The sequence below is a fragment of the Carassius auratus genome, chromosome 17 (genome assembly GCF_003368295.1).
Source record: "Carassius auratus strain Wakin chromosome 17, ASM336829v1, whole genome shotgun sequence".
Classification (NCBI taxonomy): Eukaryota; Metazoa; Chordata; class Actinopteri; order Cypriniformes; family Cyprinidae; genus Carassius; species Carassius auratus.
In genome coordinates this window covers 6,875,910-6,889,355 of record NC_039259.1, presented here as the reverse complement: position 1 = coordinate 6,889,355, position 13,446 = coordinate 6,875,910, and the positions used below count along the sequence as shown (strand labels likewise).

The window sequence follows — 13,446 nt, the reverse complement described above, 5'->3', positions numbered from 1 at the left end:
TCACAGTAACGTTAGTGTTGGCCTCTTGTTTACCGGGTTAGTTTACCCCAAAATGAAAATTAAGTCGTAATCACTCACCCTCATGTCGTTCCAAACCTGTAAATTAAGATGTTTTTGATTAAATGTGAACACTCTGACCCTACATAGACAGCAAGGACATCGGTAAAACAGTTTTTTTTATGAAACTACAATACTTTTTGTGTGCAAAGAACATAAAAAAATAAAATACCACAGTTCTTCTCCCACTGAGAAGAATCATTGATGTCACATGACTGTTTTATCAATGTCCTTGCCATGTTTCTGGGACTGGGAACAGTGGTGTTGTCTAAAAAGAGCTCTCAGATTTCATCCAAAATATCTTAATCTGTGTTCTGAAGATAAACGAAGGTCTTGCAGGTTTGAAACGGCATGAGGATAAGCAATTAATGACAGTGATAAGTGAATTACATTTTCATTTTGGGGGGAACTACACCTTTATGTTTCTGTTTTATAAATATATATATATATATATATATATATATATATATATATATATATATATATATATATATATATATATATATATATATATATATATATATATACACACACACATCATTCGACATAAATGCAATCAGAACAGCTTGTGAGTTAGGACCTGTTTTTATACAGTCTTTGGTTAGGACATTTGCTATCCAGAAATAAATGTCTTTCTTGCAGACGGGAAAAAGTTAGCTTTTTATGTGTCCTGTGTATATTTCCTATATGAGATGTGACGTCCAATAAATAGTAATAAGGCATCAGTGCATCAGTGTAGCATCAGTGGTGTTATGGTCTGATACTTGTTACTTTTCCCAACGCTACTCAGGAAGCACCAATCACAGCCGTTAGTGATTAATGTACACAAGAAGTTTACATTCAGACTGATGACTCAAGCTCCCGTTTGCATAATCGCGAAAATTAATATTTTTAATATCAATATTACAAACGTTTTCAAGTACCACAAGACACAGAAACGCACTGAAACGTGCACGCGGAACGGATGAGCCATCTGAGCCATCACGCGCCCCCTGGGGGGAACATTATCACATTTATTGGTAGGAACTAGTTTGTCGGTCAATGGAAAGCACACGCCCCTCTAGCCCTATCAAATAACTTCCTCTTCTTTTTTGCGGAATCATGGAGGTGAATGTTTCAGCTGAATCCTTTGAGAGGTAAATTACAATAAAGCCACGCTGGAACACAAAGCGTGATTAAAAGCACGGTGTTTCATTTGTTTGCGATATGTGTTGTCATTGTTGTCATTTCTGTCTTCCAGGACATGTAGCATATGTTTGAAGATCACTGTATAAGAAGTATTAAACCAGAACCGTAATATGCACTGCTTATGTTATAGCTACTGTATACAATATTATATTACAGCCTCGTGCCGGGTGAGATTCAAGAGAAGTTTAAGAAAAACCATGACATAATATTCTACAGGTATATTTCATTATTGTTATTATTATTTTTATTATTGTTGTTGTTGTTGTTGTTGTTGTTAGTATTATTATTATTAAATATTGAACATTATTTTGCCACTAAGTCTCTTTAGTCAATACATATTAAATAAATTGAATTGTTAAATGTTTTTATTATTTTTGACCTTTGAACTCTACCACAGGAGACAGAGAGATAAAGCAGTGTCTCAGTACTTTGCCTCCTTCGAAACTTTAGTACTCACAGAGAGAGGAGCCAGTCTGGAGCTCTGTGAACGGGACTCTCAGGTGCACTGAGACTGCTTTTTCCCTCCATGTACACTCACTATTTTGCTTCCTGTTGAGACAGTATGATTTTTATGACTTTAACTGAATTTGATATTATTATTTTTTCATTCTGCTTTTTTAAGACTGGGACATAATCATTAGTTAAAATCAAATATATATGTATATATTAAATGCAAATAAATGCAGGCTTATGAGCAGAAGAAACTTCTTTCAAAAACATTGAAAATAGTAATGTTTCCAAACTTTTGGTCTGTGCTGTATATATATATATATATATATATATATATATATATATATATATATATATATATATATATATTACAAAAGTAAAAAATTATTTTTGATTCGGTACCATTTAAAGAGTACATTACATTATTCATGAATATGGTCATTCAGTAGTACCATGGTAACATACTCTATTTAAAAAAGTTTTGGGTTATTAAACATTTTCAGAGTTTCTGTTGCTCAGCTAGGTTTCATTTATTTTGATCATGCATGACTGATTTGATTAGTTTTTTTAATAGAATCTCAAATACAATTTTTTTTTTTTTTACATTATTAATTTCTTTACTGTCACATGACCAATTGAAAATGTTTCTTTGGAATAACAATTCTTTAAAATAAAAAAATGACTGACCCCATACTTTTGAATGTTAGTGTATATCAGAGTAGCGTAGTATAAGCTTCGTATACCATCACTTGTAAAGGTTTGTGTAAAATATTACAAAGTGAACCTACATTATATTCATATTTGTAGTAGAAATAAAGAAACTGTTTGCACCTCACAGGATCGGCTGTGTCTTCAAATACGGGCAACCCAAAGTGGAGCGGTCAGGGTGTCTCTTGATGAGCTACAGCCGGTGAAACCACGCTACCATGTTTCAGATGTACTGCTCCCAGACTTGAGATTTGAGCCGTAAGCCATTAACTTTAAAATTCTTCTCAACAGCTGTAAATCAGTTCTCTTCTAGATCTGCTTCTGCCAGTTAAATATTGTTACTTCTTTGCAGGCTGAGAGTTAATTGGAAGAGAGAGGACTGCGTTTGTCTAACTTGGGGTCTGGGACAGTACAAGCTGCTGGTTTCCTTCTCTCCTTTCAAACTAGAGATTTCCTGTGATGAAGAGGAGATCGTCACTCTCAACCCAGAAAACAAACTCTACTTTGAGACTCTGCGCGATCCGACTAGGTATCAGGAACAATATATGATACTGTTGTTTCATTACCGACACAAAATCACATTTGGAAATGTTTGCTAATGTTGGTTTTTCCATACATAAATCTGTTCCAGGTCAACTTCAGATTCATGCCAGGTGAGAATTTAGGCTTTAACGAAAAAATGTGTTGTTGAGAGAGCTTTCTTGCGTGACAAGTCCTGTGTTTCCATCTCAAAAGGACGATGAAAATCGATGTGGGCTGTGGAAGGAAACATTCAGACAGTTTGAGGACATCAAAGCAAATGGTGAATCGCCATAACATAACACCGCCATAGTTCATTTTCAAACTGTAATGAAACTTGTATTATTATTAAGCGTGTTTGTTTTACTAATCAATCATGCATACTGAGGAATAGGGATTTAAACAACAAACCCTTAAACACCCATTTATATCAAGGCAATAACTGTAAAGATAACCAAATCTATGACGTTTTAATAATCGTTCTGGTTCTTTACGAATAGTGAAGTCCACACCCCAGCTACGGTGTAACAATAACAACACAGAGGAGTGAAATCGTTATCACTTTCATAACTATTTTTTCCCATCTGATGAATGATGAAAGTATTGCCAGTCAGAACACACTCGATTTTAAAGAGCTTGAACGTTTTAAGATGCAGATGACAAAACTGAAGCTTGCACTTATAATAAACCGAATATTATCGTATGTTGGTGTGGACACTAATATGTGACCCTGGACTGCAAAACTAGTCTTAAGTGTAAATTTTTCGAAATTGAGATGTATACATAATCAGAAAGCTGAATAAATAAGATTTCAATTGATGTATGGTTTATTAGGATCTGACTATATTTGGGCGAGATACAACTATTTGACATTCTGGAATCTGAGGGTGCAAAAAAATCTAAATATTGAGTAAATCGCCTTTAAAGTTCTTAGCAATGCATATTACTAAACAAAAATTAAGTTTTGTTATATTTACAGAAGGAAATTTACAAAATATTTTAATGGAAGATGATCTTTACTTAATATCCTAATAATTTTTGGCATAAAAGAAAAATCTACAATTTCGACCCATATAATGTATTTTTGGCAATTGCTACAAATCTACCCCAGCAACTTGAGACTGGTTTTGTGCTCCAGGGTCACAAATGGTCATGTTATATAGGTAGTTTCTTTCTTTATTTAAACAGACCTTAACTTTAAAGGTGGGTCAAGTTTGCCTTTTCTTGGCAAAATTTAGCAGGCAAAATCCAGTCATTTCAATAGAAAACGGTGTGATTGGGAATTTTGCAATGGCACAAAACATTCCCAATGCAGATTTCACACCTGGTTCGAGTTTTTTTTTTTTTACATGAATTTGACACGTTGACTAATAGACACCCTAACATCACGCCTGCGAGTTACATGAGAAAACACAATCTACATTTTCTGGTTCTGTGTAGTTATGTTATAACGTATGATTGCTGCTGTCTTTAATTTAGGTCCTAGTTCTGTGGGGATGGACTTAAGTCTCCATGGGTTCAGCCATACGTATGGTCTTCCTGAACATGCTGATACTCTGGTGTTGAAGGACACAAGGTAGTACACTTCATAAAATATCTCCGACGCATTCAAAAACTAGTGTGGTTGAGAACTATACCTAGAAGACAAACTAAACAGTAGCATAATGCAGTCAAACACAAATGTGGTTTTACTTCACAGTGTCACGGAGGCGTATCGGCTGTACAACCTGGACGTGTTTGGCTATGACATCAATAGCAGGCTGGGTCTTTATGGATCTGTCCCCTTCCTGCTAGCTCACAAGCTGGAGAGGACAGCTGGGGTGTTCTGGCTGAACGCCTCTGAGACGCTGGTTGATGTCAAGTACAACCCAGAGCCAAATGAGGTGCAGGTTCAATTATTTTTTGGAAACAATTATGGTAATGTGGCAGAAATTACATACTGCAAAGCTTTCAGAAAACAGTTAAAATGAATAAAATAGGGGAAATGTGCATGCTTCGTTTCTTTGGTTGTCTGAACAGGGTGAGGATGAACCTCCAGGGAAGAAAAGCAAGATCTCACCACAGACTGATGTGAGATGGATATCAGAGAGCGGCACAATCGACTGTTTCATTTTGCTGGGACCCACAGCTGCCCAGGTGTTCTCTCAGTATGCTCAACTCACAGGTACTGACCGTCCCCCAAACACTGTCAGTGGGGGTATAACCGAAAGCTAACATTAGCACTTCTGGTGTTGTGTCTCATTGATTTGATTACAAAAATAAAAATAATATCACTGTGATTTTGTTTTCTAATATTTTACTCTATTATATATATATATTTGTGCAATCCTGGGTTCATGATGTACGCACTTATGATATTAATTGAGTAAATTTTGAACACAAAAAAGGTTCCGGACTCCAGCTTCAAGTATATGTAATATAAGACTATCCACTATATTTTTCAACGTGAAAATAAGCTATTTTCTTCAAATATGTAACTCTAACCCTAACTTCTGATTCATTAGCTGCTATAGATATACTAAGAACTAGAAGAATAACAAAGCACAGTGAAAGTAAATCTATTTGCACTACAAACCAGTGTGATTATTATAATGATAATAAAGCAAAACTATAGGAAAGCAAATTGCTGTTTGCCGTATCAAGCAGCATAATGGACCGTTCTTCTACAGCTAAAATAACTGAAGCCGCTGACACAGGAAGTCTCACACATTCAAGAAATGGCTGCACCTGCTCTTATGTTAATAATAAGGTGGATATAAATGTGGAGACCTTTAGTAGATCCACCCCTTTTCAGCGCCTTCCCATTTAAAGGCAAAGATGTACTAATTTATGAAAGAGCCCCTTGTTTTAACTGTATTGACATTTGTTATAAGCATTACGGTTAGCTCTAAATCCACGTCACCAGTTAATTACTCTTCAACAGCAGTGCTACAGAGCTACTGCAGAAAGCAAAGTTTAAACAAAGAATTCTATAGAAGGCAGCGACCTTGTTCTGTTCTATTTGAGAAGCTCCGTTGGTGTTCCTCTGCCGCCAGGCTACCAGGCTCTTCCTCCACTCTTCTCTTTGGGCTATCACCAATGCCGCTGGAACTACGAGGACGAGGCAGATGTGAAAGCGGTGGATGCTGGATTTGACCTCCACTGTATCCCGTATGATGTCATATGGTTGGACATAGAGCACACCGATGGGAAGCGCTACTTCACCTGGGATTCCCAGCTTTTTCCAAACCCAGCCGAATTACAGCAGCACCTTCAGAAGAAGAACAGGAAGGTACGAGAATGGGGTTATAAAGAGACATGCCTAAAACAATGCAGTATTCAGTATTTAATCTTTGCCTGTTTAGCTGGTTGTTATTAGTGATCCGCACATCAAGATTGATCCTGATTGGCCGCTTTACTGTGAGGCTAAAGAAGGGGGCCATTTCGTGAAGAATAGAGAAGGTGTTGTTTATGAAGGAACATGTTGGCCCGGTAAGAGACAATATACATGAATACTCCGTTCCAAACCCAGATTTACAAAACTGTTTATAGTATCACACATTGAAATAATCCTATAGAATTATTTACACTGAGAATCACATTTCAAGAAGTGATTACTGCTCCATCAGGTGAATCCTGTTATTTGGACTTCAGTAGCTCAAAGACAAGGTCATGGTATGCCAGACGGTTCTCTCTAAGCAAATATGAAGTGAGTATTAAGTGGTCACTATTAAGATTTGATCTAACTGTGCTGCTTGCTAAAAGTTACTGAACACTATTTGAGTGTATTTTGATCTAAAAACATACGAATTGTCTCTATAGTCCTATAGATGACTGTTTATTCTTTATCCATACTTGCATTAGGGCTCAACAGAGTCTTTGTTTGTGTGGAATGACATGAACGAACCGTCGGTCTTTAACGGGCCAGAGCAGACAATGCCCAAAGATGCAGTGCACCACGGAGGATGGGAACACAGGGAACTGCACAATTTGTATGGCTTTTATCAGGTAAGCTCAGTCAAAGCAGGCCTGTAATACAGATACAGACTATGGTTATAATGTGTTTTCCTCTTTCACAGCATATGGCTACATTTGAGGGCTTACTAACCCGGTCAGGTGGCACAGAGAGGCCGTTTATCCTTTCACGCTCTTTCTTTGCTGGGTCTCAAAGATTAGGTAATCTCAAAATCAGATGATATTACGCTATGCCCATTGTGTTGATAGAGGAAACAAAAGGACCCCTAACAACACTGAACTGTTTGTCACAGGTGCCATCTGGACTGGGGACAATGTTGCTACTTGGGAGTACTTGAAGATTTCAATCCCCATGCTGCTGTCGCTGAGTTTGACAGGAATACAGTTTTGTGGAGGTTCGACTAATAATGACACTTTTTTTATCTTACAAATTTTTTTATTTATATATAAACAGTGGGGCTCGAAATTTTGGGCACCCTTTGCAGAATCTGTGAAAATGCGAGTAATTTTGAATAAATAAGAGAGATCATACTAAATGCACATTATTTTTATTTATTCATATTTTCACAGATTCTGCAAGGGGTGCCCAAACTTTCGAGCCCCACTGTATATATATATATATATATATATATATATTCTGTATATTTTGCAAATATTTACATGTCTATATTTATATTCATAATTTATATTATAAATAAATATATTTAATATATAAACATATTTTTTTTCTGAAATATATATATGCATGTGTGTGTATTTATATATATATATATACATAATAAATATACAATATAAATATATACAGCACATACATATTATATAAACAAACTTTTTTTTTTGATGCGATTAATCACAATTAATCGATTGAAAGCACTAATATATATTAGAGAAATATGTATATATACTTAAATTAGGGCCGGGACTCGATTAAAAAAATTAATCTAATTAATTAGAGGCTTTGTAATTAATTAATCGAAATTAATCGCATTTTAATTTGCAGATAAATATTTGACCTGAGAACAGATCAAAGTAATTTTTTTTTTCACATGGATTTATAGTATACCATTGAATAATGACTGAATACATAAGCTTAAGCAACAAAATATTGTTTATTTTTGTTCAACCAAGTCTAGCAGACCAGTGCAATTTTTGCCATGAAGTGTAGCAATAGCATATTTTGAAACAATTTAGAAATAGTACATTTCAGAAATTCAGGTAGCTTATAGGTGCTGGAACCTTCTGTAAAGTGTATTTTTTTTTTTTTTTTTTTTTTTAAGTAAAACACAATACTGTCAATTACATTCAGAACATTGGAAACACTGACTATTAGAAAACATCTCTCTGTTGCTTCAGAGGCCATAACATACTAAGTCCATCTCTCAATAACCTTGGCCAAAACAATAAAGAGTTCAACATAAACTGTTGCACCAACAAAATAATACATAGTTCAACATAAAGTGTAAAGTCCACGCTAGCTGCTATATGTTTTGCGTTGAGGTGATCCTTGAGGCTCGATGTGCTGCAGTGATATGCGAACGCTAGTTGGTGCTTCAGTATAATCGGTCCGCCGAAACTCATCCAGTGAGAAACGTTCCGCGGTGCAAAAATAAGTTATTAAAAATGCGGGAATTTTTTTTCTGTAATTAATTAATCTTAGTTAACGCGTTATTTTTTGTGTAATTAATTAATCTCAATTAACGCGTTAAAGTCCCGGCCCTAACTTAAATATACAATTTATATGTAAATATTTTTTTCACACAAAAAAATATTAAAGTGTGTTCAACATTCAAATTAATAAGACATGTTTCTTGAAACTAAATAATGGAGTAATGGCTGATAAATTCACCTTTGCCATCACAGGAATAAATGCCACTTTAAAATATATTAAAATAGAAAACATTTATTTTAATTTGTATTAATATTGCTCAATATTACTACAGCATTGGTGACCCCGTGCTTCCGAAAGGTATATGTTTTTTCTGATCAGGCATACAGTTCAGAATCACTGACTGAATATGATTTTGTGTGTGTGTGTGTGTGTGTGTGTGTGTGTAGCTGATGTAGGCGGCTTTGTACAGGACCCAGACCCTGAGCTTCTGGTCCGCTGGTACCAAGCAGGTGCTCTGCAGCCATTTTTCAGGGGACACTCTGCTAAGATGACCAAGAGGCGTGAGCCCTGGCTGTTTGGGGACGATGTGACCTCTGCGATCCGCTCTGCTGTTCAGGACAGATACCGTCTCCTGCCGTACTGGTACACTCTGTTTCACCAAGCACACACGTCAGCCCTGCCTCCCATCAGGTACTGCATTTTTAGAATGACTCCTATCATGTGCTGATACAGAAGAATAGATTTACATGTTTATTTATTTATAAATTCTTATTACCTCAGAGAAGATAGCTGGTAGGTAGTGCAGGAGACAGGTTGAGATAAAGATGCATATTGTATTCAGGCCTGTTCCAATCTTTGTTTCTGTGTGTTTCCTCATAGACCTCTTTGGGTAGAGTTTCCCAGCGATACAAGCATGTTTGCGGTGGAAAACCAGTACATGATTGGTAAACATGACCAGATCAGCAGTGTAATACAGCTAATAAAGCCATTATCAGTGGACTTTTTTTTTTTAACACTGTTAATGCACAAAAGTACAAATATTTATGGAGCCCTCCACATGAAAGAAATTATTGTGTCCATGAATTAAGAATTTGTCTAAATGGTCACAATTTAACTAAAATGAGGGAACAAATTAATAAGAAATGGAACAAACAGCAATAATATCCCTTTTTTTCCACATTACATTTTTTTTCACTATTAATAAGCAGCACATTAGAACTTTATAGAGGGAAAGCTCTTAGTGAATAGTGAATATGTTCTAAGTGTTACCCAAAAGTGTATCATTTCTTGTTATTTTGAACACCAGAATTCAACATCTACTCCTAGATGCAATATAGTGATGCATGATTTGTGAGCATTTCTTATTTTAAAATATTCAGTGCAATTTTTCACTTGAATTGTCTTAAATTAAAATTTTTGTATATTAAAATGTAATGTTTTGATAATGTGTGTGTGTTTTGGTAATAAAATCTAATATTTGCTTACTTGCAGATCAATACATATTCAGTGTTTTCATCTACTAATTTATTGTAGGCTGAAGTATATAAAATAAATAAACATGTTTTATCGATCAGTACTTATTATGAGTACATTAAAAATCTTTCTTCTACTCCAAAAAAAGGAAAAGGAGTGCTAATATTTTTTTTTCACTTGATTTGTGTTTTTCATTTAATCGCATAATTATATAATTCTTAAAGCATAGCAGCCCAATGTCCAACAGCATTCTAACTAACAGATATGTTACAGGCGGTGCTCTCCTTGTGTGCCCTGTGACAGATCCTGGGGTCACAGAGGTCAAGGTTCTGCTCCCGGGGTCTGATGAGGTAAACCTATGTTCCATATGAATTTAAGAGAATACGTTGACTGTACTGAAGGTTAGAGTGCATTCATAAGAGATGTTTTGTTTATTTGAAAGCTGTGGTATGACACAAACACAGCAGCGGTACACAATGCGGCGATAACTCTGGATCTGCCAGTGACTCTGGACACTGTGAGTGATTCCCATAGCATCTGTGATACAGCAGTCAACTGAGTACTAGTGTTCTTACAGGGTCACTTACGCTATATCCTCTGTGTTAGGTGCCTGTGTTCCAGCGTGGGGGGACAGTGGTGCCCAGGAGAGCAGGTTGTGGCTCCAGCACTGCAGACTTACAGCAGCATCCCATCACTCTCACTGTGGCCCTGGACAGTAAGGTGACCACATAACAATACAACAAAAAGTACTGGGTGGGATTTTATAAACTCTACCGTTCAAAAGTTTGGGGTTAGTACTATTTGTAATACTTTTTTCTGCAAAGATGCATTAAATAGATCAAAAGTGTCAGTTTAGTAATGGATGACTGTTTCAAATGAACGCTGCTCTGTTTAACTTTCTGTTTATCAGTGATTACTGAGAGAAACATATTATGGTTTCCTCTAAAATGTTAATAGCACAACTGTTTTCAACATTGATAATAATCACTGTCTCAATGTTTCTTGGCCATCAAATCACCATATTATAATTATTTCTGAAGGGCTCATGTGACACTGAAGACTGGAGTAATGAATTATGCTGAACATTCACTTTTGCCATCATAGAAAAATAGATTTAATTGTAAAATATGTTGGTTAGAGTTCAGTTACTTTTACTTAAGGATAATTAAGTGTACTATAGTAAGTATGTTATGTATAACAAGAACACACTTAATATATATTTGTGTGTGTGTGTGAACTGTGTTTATTTGCTATGTATATATAACATGCATGTATAAATGTAAAAAATATTTACATGTATTAATGTGTACATTTCGATATTCATATAAATAATATCATATGTTTGTATATTTAATATATAAACGTAACATATTTTTCTTAAATATATTATGTCAACAAAAACGAGTTAATTGTGATTAATCGTATGACAGCACTAATTTGCATACAGTATTTTAATATAATATTTGTTTACAATATTTGACCAGTATTCTGCCAACAAAAGCTCAAGGATTTGAATTGTTATTATCTTGAGGATTCTGAAAGTGATGAATTTGAGACATAAACGTTAGTATTGTATTTTTACAACTTTGCAATACAGTTGTAATTAACAACATATATACGTTTCTGTCTTCATTTTTATAATTAGAGTTAATATAGATAATAGTAAAAATAATAAGAAAAATAAAACATTTGAAGAAATTGAATTATAAATGCAAGTATATATATATATATATATATATATATATATATATATATATATATATATATATATATATATATATATATAATTTTTATTTTATTTTTTAATTTTTTTTACTGTGTACTTTCACCAGAGAGCTGTTAATATGTGAATATTAAACTTTAAGATTTGGAACTACTGCTCTAAGTAATTTGAAACAAGACATATCCAGAAAACATAGTATTACAGAGGTACATCTCAAAAGAATCATGGCTGTACATGGTTTAAAAGTTTTGTTAAGGGCTCATAGTCAGATCTTTAAGCTGTGCAATGATAAATGAGATTTGAAGACACATGCATACCCAAATTATAGACTATTGATTTTGATCCTATGTTTTGCATTATAGGGCAATGCTGATGGATTTCTTTATCTAGATGATGGCCACTCTTTTAGTTACAGAGACCAGATGCAGTTCTGTCTGCGGCGTTTTACCATGCGAGCTGGCAGGCTTGTCAACAGGTAATGAATCAACATTGCTTTTAATTTCCTTCAATCATTTAATCATTCAATTAGTCAATCAGTCTGTCTGTCCGTTCCTTGGGGGCTATTTACTAGGAATGTGATGGAAAAAACAAAAACCTTGGAACAGGTTAACTTGCATCGTGTGTTTTCAGTGAGTTCAGTGTATTCAGTTCATTCTCCTTGTGCTGATGTTTTTAGCTGTGCTGATGATCAAGGCTTGTTTGTCTCGGATGACAAAGTGGAATCAGTGGTCATTCTTGGTCTGAATAGCTTGAAAAGAAAACCCAAGCTCAGGCCAAGTATGAAGAGGCCAAAAGTTTCCGTCTGTGGTAACTATTAGTGGAATACTTTATACATAAATAATGTGTTGTTAGATATAAACCAGAGAGTTGTTAGTCACTAAACCTTCTCTTTCTCTCTTTAAGGTGCGCCGAAGACAACAGTCACATTTGAATTTGATGCAAAGCGAGATGTGTTAACTTTAACTGGACTGGACCTAGAAATACACAAAGACTGGGAAATAGAAATTTAGTGGATGGTAATTTTTCAAATTACCATTTTTATTTTTTTTATTTTAAACTTTTTAAGATTTGGTTGGTTTACAGTATTTCAGATGCTTGCCTTAAAGAGTCAAAATGATTTGCAGTTGCAATAAAACATTTGTTTAATTAAAACAGCACTTTAACAATTGAATGTAATGTTAAAGATTCCCTCCACAATGCTCATCTACCTCAAGAAAGCTAATAACATGATATGATTTTAATGGCTAGGTTCGTTTAACATGAATTATTAGCCATTTTCCCTTGCCATACTTACGTGAAACTGTAGAGTTGACATGATGGAGGTGAAATATGTTTTCAAAATACAAAACATTGTGCAAAAAATCGTAGTTTCTAAATAAAGAATTCTCAAAGAGTATGTTTTTTATGATTCAAATGTCTTTTATGATTGAAGCTGATTTAAAATACACCTTTTCCGTCACAGGGATAAATTATATTTTGAAATATATTAAAATAGGAAACATTTAATTTAAATTGTAATATTTATGTAACTCTTTTACTGTATTTTTGATCAGATAAATTGAGCCTTAATGAGAATAAAAGACATTTTAAGAAAATGTTACCTACCCCAAACTTTTGAAAATTATTGTATGAGACAGCTGAACATTCAACTATTGTGGTTACAAAAGAGGGTTATTAATTATCTACATTGATAAAGTGTCATAATATAGAGAGTTTTGTTAAGTTAGGTTAAGCCTGCTGTCGTCATGCTGTGAGTGCTTAATGC

The 13,446-nt window shown here is 34.6% G+C and overlaps 1 protein-coding gene across 2 annotated transcripts; it reads left to right on the top strand.

Annotated features, from left to right (window-relative positions):
* The first annotated feature begins 1,099 nt into the window (after positions 1–1,099).
* ganc (glucosidase, alpha; neutral C) lies at positions 1,100–13,077 on the top strand. Of its 2 annotated transcripts, XM_026285464.1 has the most exons (24): positions 1,100–1,193; positions 1,402–1,461; positions 1,643–1,745; positions 2,534–2,661; positions 2,756–2,932; positions 3,035–3,056; positions 3,139–3,205; positions 4,402–4,498; positions 4,622–4,805; positions 4,942–5,086; positions 5,958–6,193; positions 6,267–6,393; positions 6,531–6,610; positions 6,766–6,909; positions 6,981–7,077; positions 7,170–7,271; positions 8,932–9,175; positions 9,365–9,429; positions 10,232–10,308; positions 10,401–10,475; positions 10,565–10,678; positions 12,044–12,156; positions 12,358–12,488; positions 12,585–13,077. In XM_026285464.1, exons 1-24 carry the CDS (start codon positions 1,159–1,161, stop codon positions 12,689–12,691), a joined length of 2,730 nt encoding a protein of 909 aa, XP_026141249.1. In that variant the 5' UTR covers positions 1,100–1,158; the 3' UTR covers positions 12,692–13,077. The 2 variants fall into 2 exon arrangements, 1 of the variants encoding a protein (XP_026141249.1); XR_003294121.1 differs by lacking the exons at positions 12,358–12,488; positions 12,585–13,077 and having other exon boundaries at positions 10,565–10,748.
* Positions 13,078–13,446: the final 369 nt, after the last annotated feature.